The 14,580-nt window shown below is 38.2% G+C and overlaps 1 protein-coding gene across 1 annotated transcript in view; it reads right to left on the bottom strand.

The window, feature by feature from the left end:
* kmt2bb (lysine (K)-specific methyltransferase 2Bb) overlaps window positions 1–14,580 on the bottom strand; it is a 105,342-nt gene that overhangs the window by 74,133 nt on the left and 16,629 nt on the right. The window contains exons 2-3 of the mRNA XM_028823033.2: window positions 10,507–10,585; window positions 2,560–5,789 (exon numbers count right to left, since the gene is read on the bottom strand). Coding sequence (XP_028678866.1) covers window positions 2,560–5,789; window positions 10,507–10,585 — 3,309 coding nt within the window. The remainder of the gene's footprint in view (window positions 1–2,559; window positions 5,790–10,506; window positions 10,586–14,580) is intronic.

Genomic DNA, 14,580 nt, shown 5'->3' with positions numbered 1-14,580 from the left:
CAAGGGTTGGATGAATTCAACCCAATATCAACAAATTCTTCAGGATAATATTCAAGCATTAGTCACAAAGTTGAAGTTACTCAGGGGTTGGATATTCCAACAAGACAATGACCCAAAAGAAGCAGGCTGTCCATGCTCGGCAGCCATCAAATTTAACTGAACTGGAGAGATTTTGTATGGAAGAATGGTCAAAAATACCTCCATCCAGAATCCAGACATCAAAGGCTATAGGAGGCGTCTAGAGGCTGTTATATTTGCAAAAGGCGGCTCAACTAAGTATTGATGTAATATCTCTGTTGGGGTGCCCAAATTTATGCACCTGTCTAATTTTGTTATGATGCATATTACATATTTTCTGTTAATCCAATAAACTTAATGTTACTGCTGAAATACTACTGTTTCCATAAGGCATGTCACATATTAAAAGGAAGTTGCTACATTGAAAGCTCAGCCAATGACAAACAAAAATCCAAAGAATTAAGAGGGGTTCACAAACTTTCTCATATGACCGTACATATATGTATTCTGCATGCAATATGCAGTTTTCATTGATATATTGGAGACTTATTTTCTTGACAAAAGTAATTACCAAAATAAACTGCATGTTTTTTTAAACAGGATAATTATAAAACTACTAATCAAATAAAGATCACTGAAGTATATACAAACGTGAGCAAATTTGTTGGTACCCTCAAAGCTCATTGAAAAAGTGCTGTATTCCTCCTGAAAAGTGATTAAATGAAAAGCAATGGTCCCATGTATACCTGCATGCCTTGATAGGTCATCAAGAAAACAAAGCAAGAGTAAAAAGAAAAAAACTATTGCTTATTCTACAAAGATGTTTCAAAAGGGCCTGAACACATTTATTAGTTCTCTAGAGAAGATCAGAAATAAATGGATTAGAGTGAGTTTTCAGACTAATTTCTTTCTTTAATTATTATCACATGTCTCCAATCAGTCATTCAGCTTGATTAAATGGAGAAAAGCAGTCACTCTGCTGTTTGGTATCATCGTTTTTCCTACACTGCTTTCTCTGGATGATGTTCAAAGGAGAGAATTGTTTCGGGAGATCAGCAAGAAAATTAGACTAGCATGTTAAAGGCAGGGCGGCACGGTGGCGCAGTGGGTAGCGCTGCTGCCTCGCAGTTGGGAGATCTGGGGACCTGGGTTCGCTTCCCGGGTCCTCCCTGCGTGGAGTTTGCATGTTCTCCCCGTGTCTGCGTGGGTTTCCTCCGGGCACTCCGGTTTCCTCCCACAGTCCAAAGACATGCAGGTTAGGTGGATTGGCGATTCTAAATTGGCCCTAGTGTGTGCTTGGTGTGTGGGTGTGTGTCCTGCGGTGGGTTGGCACCCTGCCCAGGATTGGTTCCTGCCTTGTGCCCTGTGTTGGCTGGGATTGGCTCCAGCAGACCCCCGTGACCCTGTGTTCGGATTCAGCGGGTTGGAAAATGGATGGATGGATGGATGGATGTTAAAGGCAAAGGCTATAAGACCATCTTCAAGCAGCTTGATGATCCTGTGACAACCCAGGACATGGCTGCAAGAGAAAAATTGATCCCAGAATGGCAGAAGGACAGTGATAATGGTAGAAAAAAACTTGGGACAACTTCCAAAGAGATACAAGCTGAACACCAAGGTCAAGGTCCATCAGTGTCTGATCGCACCATCTGTCTCTTTTTGAATGACAGTGGGCTCAATAGAAGGCAGTTCTAGAGGACTCCACTGTTGAAAGAAAAAAAAAAAAGCCAGACTGGAATTTGCTAAAATGCATGTTGAAAAGCCATAACACTTCTGAGAGAATGTCCCTTTGACAGATGAGACAAAACTGGAGCTTTTTGGCAAGTCATATCAGCTCTATGTCCATAGACAAAAAAAATTAAGGTTTTAAAGGAAACAACACCATACCTACTGTGGAACATGGAGGATTGGCTGTATTTTGAGGCTGCTTTGCTGCATATAGCATGGGGTGCTTTGAGTCTGTGCAAGGAACAATGAAATATACAGACTATGAACACATTCTGCAGCAAAATGTACTGCCCAGTGTCAGAAAAGCTTTGTCTCAGTCACTCATCATGGTTCCTCCAAAAAGATAATGACCAAACACACACAACAAAAACCACCCAAAAATAACAAAGAACCAAGTACTGGACAATTCCAAAGTGGCCTATGAGCCCAGCTCTATCTAAAATCTATGAAAAGAACTGAAACATGCAGTTTGGAGAAGTCCCCCATCAAACTAGACACAGCTGAGCTGCTTGCTCACAAAGAAACAACCTGTTGATAAAATAATTTTGTCCATGCCATTTTCATGTGTGCTATTATTGGAAATATTCTGTTGAATCAAAACTCTAAAGCAAAGTCTGATTTTTGTTAAATACAGAATAAATAGTAATGAGTTCCAATCACTTTTGTCAGTTTCAAATTATTTCAGAGACAATTGTGGGTTCTTCTTTTTTCTTGAAGGGGTACCAATAAATTTGTCCACATCTGTAGCTGCAGCTCATTTTCAGGTTAGGACTGTAAATGGAATAATTATAACAAACTATTCATTATTCTTACCTGTGAGCATTTAAGTTGTTTCTGCTGATCAATTTTAATGAGTTGGACCTTTGCCCTCTTCAGCAAGTGGAACATTCTTTTATTGGCTCCAGTGAGACGAATTTTATGGGCTGAGCTCTTCTCTTCAACTTCTGTTCTATCACTTTCTGCAATTTGATCTGCATTTGGCAGCTCATCTTGAACTTCTCCGATATCATCTGAATATATGGGAGATGAACCATTTTCCTGTGCTAGCTCTGTGTTCAAGGACTTAAGTCGTATTGCTACTTTTCGAACAACTCCAGGCGAGTCAATATCTTCAATTTTTAGCTTTTCTTTCTCTGGGGTGTCAAGTTCTATTTTCTCTTCAGGCTCGGTATTAAGGGAATGGGTATCTATGCAGTCATCAACAGAGCTGGGCTCTGGACTGCCTAATTCTTTATCTTTGCTATCCATTTCAAAGCATAAGGAGGAATTTTCAAAGGTATCATGCTGTGATACATCTTTAATTACTTTTTTGCTAGCCTTGGCTGTCAGTTTCTTAAGAGATTCATAAATTTTCAGTTTGTCCTCAGTTTTAGAAAAATTAACTGTGTTTTTTAACAGGGCAGGTGTTACAGCTAGTGAAGATAAGGTGTCATCAGGAGGCACATGAGGAGTAACTAATTGTTTGCTTTGTTGAACACACTCTTTAGAACCTTTTGTTAAAGAACACACATCACTCACAGTACCACCAAGAATGCTCCATTTGAAGCTTGGTTCCCTGAGCAAAGATCTTCGCTTTTCAGGCAAGATAACGTCTGAAACACTATTTGTTGGAGAAGGAGGTTGTTTGGAAATCAGTGTTGTTAATTCCTGAGAAACAGCAGCTTCGTCAGCTTCATCTTCACAGTAATCCACTGTTTTGTTATCTCCAGCTACGAATTCTTGGTCACGTTCTGGCAATGACTGCTCATTGGGCACTGCTAAATCATCATCTTTCGTTAGCTCCAAAGGAAATTTTGAGTGCAAGGGAAGTTGAAGAGCTTTCTTGGGAGAGTTTTTACGGGGGAGAACAGACATCCCATCATCATCCATGAATCTTTTTGGAGTTTTAATAATTCTTGAGGAGCGGGCACTCACAACAGGCATTATAAAGTGTCTTATATTCTTTAAAAATCTAGACTTGCCACGCTTTAGATCTCTTGAAGCAGGGTGCTCAACAACAGTACCCTTCTCAGCCTGTGAAAGAAGTTGTTGTGCCAGCTCTCTATCAACTTTCTTTGCTAAAGACGGACGTCCTTTTGATCTTACAGGTAAAAAAGAGATAGAAGCTGCCAGATGACCAGCCTTCCTTCTATATTTTGCCTTTAACACACGAACAAGTTTCTTTCTTACTGGAGTAGATGTATCTGCAGACAATTTCTCTGTTTCAGCTTGCATCCCATCTTCTATTTTCCCTTCTTCACCCCCATCATTTTCACTTGTCATGTCAAGTTTTATATCTTCAGTTTGTTCTTCTACAATGTCTGGAGCAGGAAGACTCAAAACAAGTTCCTGTTCCTCAAGACTGTCAGCTTCAGAATTATTTCTCACAGGAGTAATTTCCTCACTGTTAGCCAACTTGGGAGCTCTGAGGTATTTGTGCCGACGAGGTCTCCCTTTTTTAGAATGTCTTGTTTTCGGTGTGGTCTCTTGAGGTGAAAGATTTTCTACTAAAGAGGGGCCAGGTAGTACATCTTGAAGAATGGGAGAAGGACTAACAGCTTTTTCGATTTCAGATGTTGGTTCTTGGACCTTTTTATGAAATATTCTTTTTGGCTTTCGTTGACGACCTCTTTTTCGTTTAAGTACTTGTACGTTTCTCGCTGGTTTACTTGAGAATGTAGCAGTAAGGGGGGCTTCGCTGGATAAAGTCTCAGAAACATTTTGAATGGAAAGTTCTTCTTTTTCTCCCTCTAATAATGGCACATTATCTGGCACTACATTTTCTACTGGCGTTTCAATCACAGCTTCTGAATTTGGCTGAAAATCTTTTCCCATATCTAATTTACACTCTTCTTTCTGTTTCAATGAAGACTTCTGTCTTCCCCTTTTCTTCTTGTGTTTTACATGAGAAATTATGGGATTTTCAATGACGCATCTTTCAGAATCAGCTAGCTGTTCTTCATCTGGAATTTCTGGTATTGTCTGCTTTTCAATATCTAACTGCTGCACTTTTGGTTTTCTCCCTCTTTTCTTCACCAGAGTCCATACAAACGTACTAGCTTTTGCTTCTGAAGAAGTAGAAAATTCTCCTATAGCAGGCTGTGTACCAGAAATTAATAGTTTGTTGCTACTTGATTCTGAAGATACTTCTACTGATGAACTGGTTAAACGTGTGGCTATTTTCTTGACCCTTCTTAGTTTCAACCCAGGAATCTTTTCTTTAATTACCTTATTGTCAGTAAGCTTCTTTCTTTTTCCTTTAACATAAATCTTATTTGATGCAGTCTGAATATTTGAACTACATTTTTCATCTTCCTCTGTAAAACTAGGTGCTACAGCTGAAGCTTTAGGAATTCGTTTCCTATCTTTTTTCAAATCCTTTATTTTCACAGATACTTCAGTCTTATTACCAAGCTGGGAAAATCTCCTAGCACCTCTAGGTCTGCCTACTACACTGGCATTCCCATCACAAGCTTTTGATTTCTTACTCAAAGATATAGGTTGCTTGTCCTTGCCTGTATGTTGTTTAGGTTTCCTTCCCACCTTTAACTTTACATGAGCACTTGACAGCTGCGTTCCTCTAAGCTTCTTGGCTTTAGAAACATATTTGAAGCCCACCACTTTAAGCCGTTTGACAGGCTTTTTATCATTTAAGGTGGACTTTTTGTTGGTCCCTTTTGGTATTAATTTTACTGCACCCCACGGCCTACCCGTACGTCTACTTTTATTTGGATTTTTAGTAGAAGAAGTTGCTTTTGAGACTTCCTTCCCCCTAGGTCGAGTAAGATTTCTTGCAGGGCCCCGCTTCCTTCTCATTTGAGCTAGACTTGATGCACCCTCTTTCAAGCTAGCTCTCGTTTTCTTCATGGAACTGGAAACTGTACGTTTTGGCGGTGGAGCAGCAACAGAAATTGAAGTCTTTTTAACAATCCTTGAAATATTCTGTCGATTATTTGCTTTTGTAGATTGCACAGTTGTCTTTTGAATTTCAGGCTCAGATACTGATTTTCTAAAAGGATGCTTTGATGAACTATCACCCTTGGGTAGAACTGTTATCATTTTACCTTAAAATAGAGAAAAAAGAACATTATATTTGCAGTTGAATTAAAAAAAAATTATCAATTCAATCAACATGTACATGCAATCTACCAACAATAAGAAAATCTCTCCCAAAAAAAAAAAAAATACAGACTAGAGGAAATTGATTTAATCAAAGCAACCTAGAAAAGAAGTAACAAATCATGTGTTCAATCCTGAGAGCTGTTTTTGATCATTAAAATTCAATAGAACAGACTACAATGAAATTCTAATATTTTGATATCCAATAATAATGAATATCCACACAATCTGGCACAATGATTGGCTTTGTTGTTTTTTTTTTTTAATTATTAAACTCTACATTAAAACAAAAAGAAAAATTAATAGCAGTCATGATTGTTAGCATTGCATGTCTTATTGATCTGTATAATGTAAGCACTGTATTAGTAAAGTGCTTTTGCCACATTATTTATACAATGAGATGTAGATGTAATAGGAGTATGACACGTTCTCTGTCCTTCTTTCTCTGTGCAATTTGTGGTTTCTCAAAGATCATACAACACTAACATTTGCACTGCTACTGAGCTACAACATTTGCACTGCTACTGAGCTACAACTACCTGTTTTCTAACTAATCTACAGGCGCTTTGTCTTACAGGCAGAATGTAGCTTGGTGAAGTGAACAACTAGCCTGAGCCTGAAAAAGTTACATTTAATCAAAAATGAACTTTATTTAGTATTTGAATACCGAGAAATAGTGAACATGTTTGCTAATCTTTGAGGTCTGGTAAATATTTTACTGTGCAAACATTGCATTAAAGTTCTAGCAAAGTACATTTATGCCTATAACAATATTTTGTCTCATTTATGGGTGGTTATCCCTGCTTTAACATCCCCGAGTGTTAAGGTTTGACCACATGCCTATGTATTTATGTACTGTAACAGAGTATTCCCAGTGTCAATGGAAAGACTGCTAAGTTGCTTTAAATATATATCCACAAATAAAACTTTTTTTTGGTGAGGTCATAAATGACACTATATGATATGACTTATAATTTAAGTCAAAGAAAGGGAACAAAAAAATTGCAAAATTGGAAAAAAAAAAAGAAAAAAAAAACAACACAAAATCTTGTCTTACCTCGTGTTTTAAAAACTTTCAGAATGTGGTGCCTGGTAATTTCTAATCCTAGAAATTTAGATGCCCCCAGAGTGCCACTCTGAAAGGGTATATGTAACACAATACAGTAGAACAACAATCTGAAGCAGCCCAAGGACACAATGGAAAGACTATATTGCTCAGCTGGCATGGGAGTAAATAGGAATTCCCCAGCAGAAGCTGGGTTACATTGCTAGGGGTAAGATGGCCAAGATAGTGCAGGTTAGCTCGTTACTACCAGTCCCCTCCAGGAGTCTCTTGAACTTGCCACAATAACGTAACCAGGGGATAAGCCGGGCAAATGAGGACAAACAGAGCAGCAACGGGTAGGTGCAAACAGTGATCACTGCTTTTACTAAATTCCAACAATTAAAATAAAATTATTCAAACAGTGCAGAAAAATAATCCATAAAACAAAGTGCTGTGGAGGTTAAAAACACTTCCATAAATAATCCGTTACAACAGCAGGAATTTTTCTTTAAAAATCAAGACCCCAGTGGTCTTTCTTAAAATGGATGTCTCCCTGGCTTACCCTGCTCAGGACTCGCAGCACAGAGCGACATCAAACCAACAGGCCCAGTTGACCTACTTTCACAGGTCCGGGTCCCTGCTGTCCCATGGCTTCCAATCCAAACCCAGGCTCAGGTCCCTACTGTCCATGGCTTCAATATGGCTTCCCATCAGAGCCTTGCCTTCAATCTTTCAACTCCTGCTACCTTCACCAGACAAACATGGGAGCGAGCAATGAGTCACTCCAGCTCCCAGCGTCACTCGCCTGGAGTAACCTCCCTTCAGCCCCTGAGCTTCCGCCACACACTACCCTGAGGGGCACTCCTCACTGTTGCCTGCTTCCCCTCTCTCACTCGCTCTTGCATCCACACTCTCCAGTCTTCCTGCCAGCTTCTCTCTCCCATCTTTTAACCTCCCGATGTCTCTCTTTTCTTTTGTTTCTTGAAATTCCCTCCTCTCGCCCAAGCAGGCTCCTCTTAAACTCTGCTACCTAACTGAGTGCAGGTACGAGGAGCTGCTCCCTTCATGGAATCATTAAGGCACAAAACTGATCCACCCGCCTCCACACATGTATGCGGCACAGTCACCCTGCTACTCATCCTTAGAGACAGCACCTTCTTTGGGGCATGATTATTTATTAAAATCTAGCCACCTTTTGTTAAGCCATGGGAGCACTATACCACAATGGCCTAGTCTATTCAGCTCAGAAATTCTAATCAGAAAAAGGAAATAAAGAAAAAACATGAGAGTGAGTAAATAAGGGATTTGCTGACAAATAAAACAAAAATACAACTGAAAATTTCTGCCAAATTTTGCATTCTACCTATGCCCCACTTGCAGGGGAGGAAATGGTGAAAAAGAAGCTGTCCATTCACCTTTAGTTTTACACAGCCAAAACACATTTTAATTAGGCTGTGGCTGCAAATCACTAGTGTACAATGTGAACCTTGCCCTGGGTTTAATCTCTATTCTTACTTTTTACTTTTGGATAAATGGCTGTAACCACACAATCACTTCGATATAGCCACTACTGAGGCAAAATGAGTGTAAATACATTTTTGCACTAAAACCGGTAAGAACTGAAAAAAATATTTTACTATCTTTATATATCGTCAATAAATGGTACATGTATGATACGATATATAACTTTTGTATTTAACAATTATAGAACATCAAAGGAAGGATGAACTATGGAGGTAGAAAATTCTTACTGACTCACACAAACTAAATCAAAATTTCAAGATGGCATTTGTAGTTTGCTGCCACTATCTACATTATGTGTGAGCTTGGCAATTATCTTCCTAAAAATATGTGCTCAGCACTGCTTATCTCAGCTGCTTGACCACTCACTGGCCCCCGCTGAGAGGATACAGCTTTGACTTTTCACTGTGTAAGATAACATTAGAAATCAAACTTCAGGTATTACAGAAAGCATACCCTATGCTAGACCAGTGCTCTGTCCAAGGTTATTTCCTACCTTGAGCACAATATACCTGATGTTATTAACAATAGCATTTCTTTTGTTTTTCTGTACTTAATCCATGCTGCAAAACAATTGCAAAGAACCTGAGCCTATTCCAACAGGATCAAGTGGAGAGCATGGCAACATTCCTTTGCTGGGTACATTTTACTTCACATGAAAGTACCCAATTTTAATCATGAAGAGATACTTTCATTGAAAGGTCTCCAATAAAGATCTGCAAGTTGACAATTAACCTAACAAACTAATCTTGAAAGGGGATATTATTTCAAAGTCAGACTATCCTCTGCAGTTTGAACTCATTTTGGTTTCAAACCCAACAATAAATGAGAACCCGAAAACTTGAAACATGCTATCTGTCCGCATTAGTTCTAAAAAGTGATCATTAAATTCTGAAGTATAAGTACTTTGTAGACAAATGTAAAACACAATCGCTGTTGTACTTTGGTGTAGATGAAATGATTTTCAGTGTAAATAAAAACATTATTTCCTTAAATATAAAGGACATTGTTTTTAAATTAAAAAACAGTTTGTTTAAATTAAAAATTATTTCTCAAATAGGATATACCACATATCAGCCATCCCCTATTACATTGTAGAAGAGGTCATTAAAGTCTCTGGATTACTTGCATCAAGTCATGCTGCATGTTGAAGTGCTCTTTTTTATGGTAGCATTTACAAAGAGCAATGCAGTATGTACTTAATGTGTTTAGTTGATTTTTATTTTCACAAAAAGTAAAAATTGCTAATCTATAATTGCTTTTTGTTTGGATTGATCAGCAGCTCAAAAGCAACCTTGCTTCTCCCACAAAATACTAAGCAGGAAGTCACACATACAACACAAGGTTATAAAATGAAATTCCCACTGTAATGAGCACAGCAGATTGCCACTGCCTTTTTTCAAGCAAAAAACTAACAGAAGAATGTTATCAATTCAATGCTGCCATGCTTGCACCACCAACTAGGATAAAAGACATTTTGCAATACTAAATAAAGAGGTAGCTTGCATAACACAGTCCGCACCAATTCTGCCACATGTGCTTTGAGTAAAAATGTTTATAACAAGGATGGCTTCATGCAAGTTCTTTTGCATTGCTTAACAATACAGTGCAAGAAGTACTGCTTTTAAATGTCAATCCACAGATTTACAATACTTATGAATCTAGCCATCACAACAAGCAACAACTTTCTAGCAGAAAGAACTTTATTAAGCTAAGGTCTCAAAACCTCACCTCCTTACTTCCCTAACGGAGCACTGCTTCAGGTTTTAGTACACATACGAGTGGAAAAATATTCTATCTATGGTTCATATTTGCTTTATAATAAAACATTTGTTTAAACAAACGTCACTTTTAAGGTTCACATCAAAGTGAGAGTAACAGTCATGAGTAAAGAACACAAAGTAACTGGGTTACGTTTGCCATCCAAATCTTTACACGTCTTATATATTTCAGAATGTGTGTAAAAAACTTTACATTATTATACATTACATATTACTCTTCTGACTGACTGAAGCTGCATTGATTTTTATGTTCAAATATACATATAGTTTATAAGAAATTAGGATTGAATTCATCATAATTATGAGGGTACTTACTCCTCCTAAAGCGATGCGCTGATCGCAGCGGACTTCCAATAGCAACATCATCCAAGGTGAATCCAGGAAAGTCATCACCCTGTGGAGAAGAAAGCAGATTTTAAGTTTCTACCTGGAATCAACCCTGCATCACACAATTATTAATCCTGCGATGCAACATATTTTAGATTTTAACTGTTTGCATTAGGATAATCGGCTACCAAATGTTTTCCGTTGTATTAACTGTCACATAGAAGAGGAGTGAACATGCAGTTGATTTAATCTTTCCTCTTCCTGAGGCTGGATGTAGCCAATGAACTAAGAAGTATAAGGGCTGTACTATGTGATATTGACCACAAATTAAAGGAATTGGTTAAAAAATAAATGCTTCATCTAATTACCTGTTTTTACATTCTGCTAATTAGATTCAAACGAAATTATAATGCTGTCCGATTTGACTGATCATTTGGTGGGTTAGGTTCATCATACAGCGTCTCTTCAGGTACAAACAAGCCAAGATTGTGTACCACATTATATATGGAGCAGGCTACATGCTTGCACAATGCGACACACATTCTGTACACTATAGAGCAGCACATTAATAGAGTGGAAATGCTTTCTATTTACATAAGCAAATTAATTCTCTGAAGGCGCCTTTATTGTGTAGCGTTGGTGCAGAGTGTCACAACAGATCAATTCTCTCCTCTTTATCCGTAAAAGGACTGCTTGCCTTTTGCCGCACTAGTTGGAAAAAGCACCTGCGACTGTGCAGAGCTGCCGTTTTAATAGGCACTCCTACTATAGATGAGCAATGTGCATGCAGTTACGTGCAGTTGCACTCCAATTACATTTAGAAGACCGGACATTGCTGCAAATTGTTCTTTGATGTTTCGCAGTTCAACCACAGTGTAAGGAAATCTTATATACTGTATCTGAATGACAAGCAAATAGTACTATCCTATACAGCTGGCATGGCACAACTCAAAGATGACTGAGAAACACCTGATTACTCAGCAAGTTCATGCTGAAAAGCTTCTGTGGCTAAAAACCCAAGAGTGGACAGAACTTCCAAAGGAGCAGGTACAGCACAATTCCTTAAAGTCTGCCTTTGTAATGATGATGCCAGTTCAGCACAGAGCTCCAACAGGATAGCTCTTGGAAATCAAAATCAACTTAGAAGCTAGTCGTCATCATCATCTATAAATACGTGCTCTCTTCTAATTCTTCCATTTGCAATGTCTTCTAACAACGTCAAAATAGCCATGGTAGTTTGGCCATTATGTGCACCTTTATATTGTTACAAAATGATAACATCAAGTGAAATGATATGCAATTAATATACAATTACAATCAAGTTAACGATATGCAATTAATTTCGGTATATTTGATCAAACCCGCATTAAAGATGTGAATATAAAAAAGGAAAAGTAGACCACAGAAACAGTAGCACTGCTTTGACACTGGGTGCCGCCAGTTCACAAAACGGAGTAGAAATTTACGTACACAAGGGGGGAGGCTGCTGTTAACACTACAATCCCTGAAGCTAACGAAAAAACTCGTAATCCCGGGCACCTTAAATTCTTTCGCACCTCTCCTCATCAGCATCTTTTGTTTTGCAAATGAGGCAATCAGCACAAGCAGCCTGCTATCCCATCCCCCCACCGCCACAGCTCAACTTGGGCAAAAAGTTCTCCCAGCTCAAGGCTCTTTATCTGCATGTGAGGTGCCTGGAGTTGTATAGGGTAAGTAATATATCCTTATTTGGAACACATGCATTTCATGTGTGTTCCATGTCTACAATGACCTGCATAAGTGTATGATGAAAGGAAATGCGAGGCAAGAAATGCTGAACACATACCTAAAGCAGAAACTTTTTACATGTTACTCTAATAATGATGTGAAGTGTGTAATGTGTGACTTTAGTCCAAATATCAAAGTGGTGAAAAGTCAAGCAAAATGACACCTTTTATTGTCTAACTAAAAAGTTTACAATATGCAAGCTTTCGAGGCAACTCATATTGTAATCTTCTTAGTTAGCCAATAAAAGGTGTCATTTTGCTTGACTTTTCACTACATTCATAATGGCTAACATAGTACAACACCCTAGTCCAAATATCAAATAAATACATACACTTTTATTCAAGAATATAACCGAAGTGTAAAAAAAAAAAAAACATTCAATTTACATGTTGCTGTCAATGAGTTACAAACCCAAGCTCAAATGTTAATTGACAGAAAGTTGACATGTATTCTTGGATGGTGCAGATGTAAGAACTGCTGCCTTATAACCAAAAGGTTCCGGGTTTGAGTCCAGGTGCTCCACGTTTTTGAGTAGTGAACTGCTATTATTATTACTATAATAAAAATATACATTTGATTTGAATCGAACACCCAGTGTAAATTTTGGCTACTTGTAAAAGTTAGGGCTTTATTTTATTTATTTTTTTTAATTATTCAGTTTCATTCTCTCAGTGACGTTCACGTGGTACAACGAACTTGCCTCTCCATCTCTGAGTTTAAGGAGTTTATTTCCATTCTTTACACAAGAGTGGCGATGACCACAGTTGGTGCTGTGGTTGATGCCTGCTCAGAACTATTTGCCGTCCCGTGACTGCTATCAGACTATCATGCGGCATTTGCATTTTGACAACAATGACACCCGTGGAGAACGTGTGGAAAACAACAGGTTTTCTGCAATTTCGGACACCTGGCAACGTTTTGTTGAGAGCTGTGTTTTGAGATACAACCCAGGGCAAAGACTTTCTGAGTCTGTGGTCATAAAGCTTACGGAGCCATTTCTAGACAAAGGCAGAATCTTAACAACAGACAGCTTCTTCACAGCGCTTTCGCTGGCTAATAGACTTCTGCACCGCAACACAACTCTGCTTGGCACCATAAGCAAAATGTGACTTCCACCTGCAGCTAAAGTCACTTTAATACCTGAGCAATTCGCCACACTAGTGTTTAAGTCTGGAAGTGCCATGCTATCCTGGATCCTTCCCACAATCTGCAAGCTCCACATGAGAACAGAGACTGACCCACACCCCATTATCCCCATGCAAATAATTAAACCCTATACTTTTACTGACATTCTGGTGCTGGATGGCTTTGCATGCAATAATGAAAAAATAAAATGTATTGTTTAAAGTGAATGCCACTATTCAAATATTAGTCAAATACATTTAAAAAAGTATTTAAATGCAAAAACTGACATTTAAACATAAAATGGTTGTGTTTTTTTCACATTAACTTTGAGGTATTATTCTAGATATGCTATGTATTATGTAGTATTTTACATATCAGTTTTTAAAGATCATTTCTTGGGTTTGGCTATTTGCATTTTTGAAGGGTTGGCTTATGCATTAGTAAAATGGACAGATTTCTGCTTCTTAAACATGCTTCATTTACAGCATTATCTTTGGACAAATTTTTCAGTCCCTCCTGATCTGCTCTTATATGTACAGTAGTGTTGTGTGGTATACGAGTAATGGAGAAGTACAGAAAAATGGAAATTTTAACACAGTACATCACCAATATTCCAGAATTTTCAGTACTGGAAGTAAACATCTTTTCTCTCAATGAAAACCCACTAAAAAAACACTTTCCCTCAACATTTGTGGTTATAGGAAAACTTCTGTTTTACAGACTAAACTACACACTTCAGTGTATTCGCCATTTCAGAAGGACATTTTTTTTTTTTTTTTTTTTACAATTGAGGACTTCATAAGGAATCCCACATTCTTCTCACTGCTTTGAAGCAATCGCATCCTCTCGTGTATGGTGATGATGCACCTTCGTACTATAAGGTGAAGTTCTGGGACAAGCAATTTAAAAAGGACTGAAGGGTTAGAAGTCGATTGAAGATGAAGACAGGATTAAGGGTGATCATCGTGTTATGGTTAACGTTATAGCCAAAGAACTAGGAGTTTCAACTTGAGACAGCTTTCTCAATCATCTATACTCATTTGATGACATCAAAGGTCAGTTCCCCATGGGTTCCACAAATGCCTACAACAGATCAAAAAGCATGTTGCAAGGAATTCAGTCACAAGAACTCGTCAATTGGATTTTCTCTGACAAGGACCTTTTCTTATA

Source organism: Erpetoichthys calabaricus, chromosome 17, assembly GCF_900747795.2.
Source record: "Erpetoichthys calabaricus chromosome 17, fErpCal1.3, whole genome shotgun sequence".
Taxonomy (NCBI): domain Eukaryota; kingdom Metazoa; phylum Chordata; class Cladistia; order Polypteriformes; family Polypteridae; genus Erpetoichthys; species Erpetoichthys calabaricus.
This window is presented reverse-complemented; position numbering and strand designations above follow the sequence as displayed.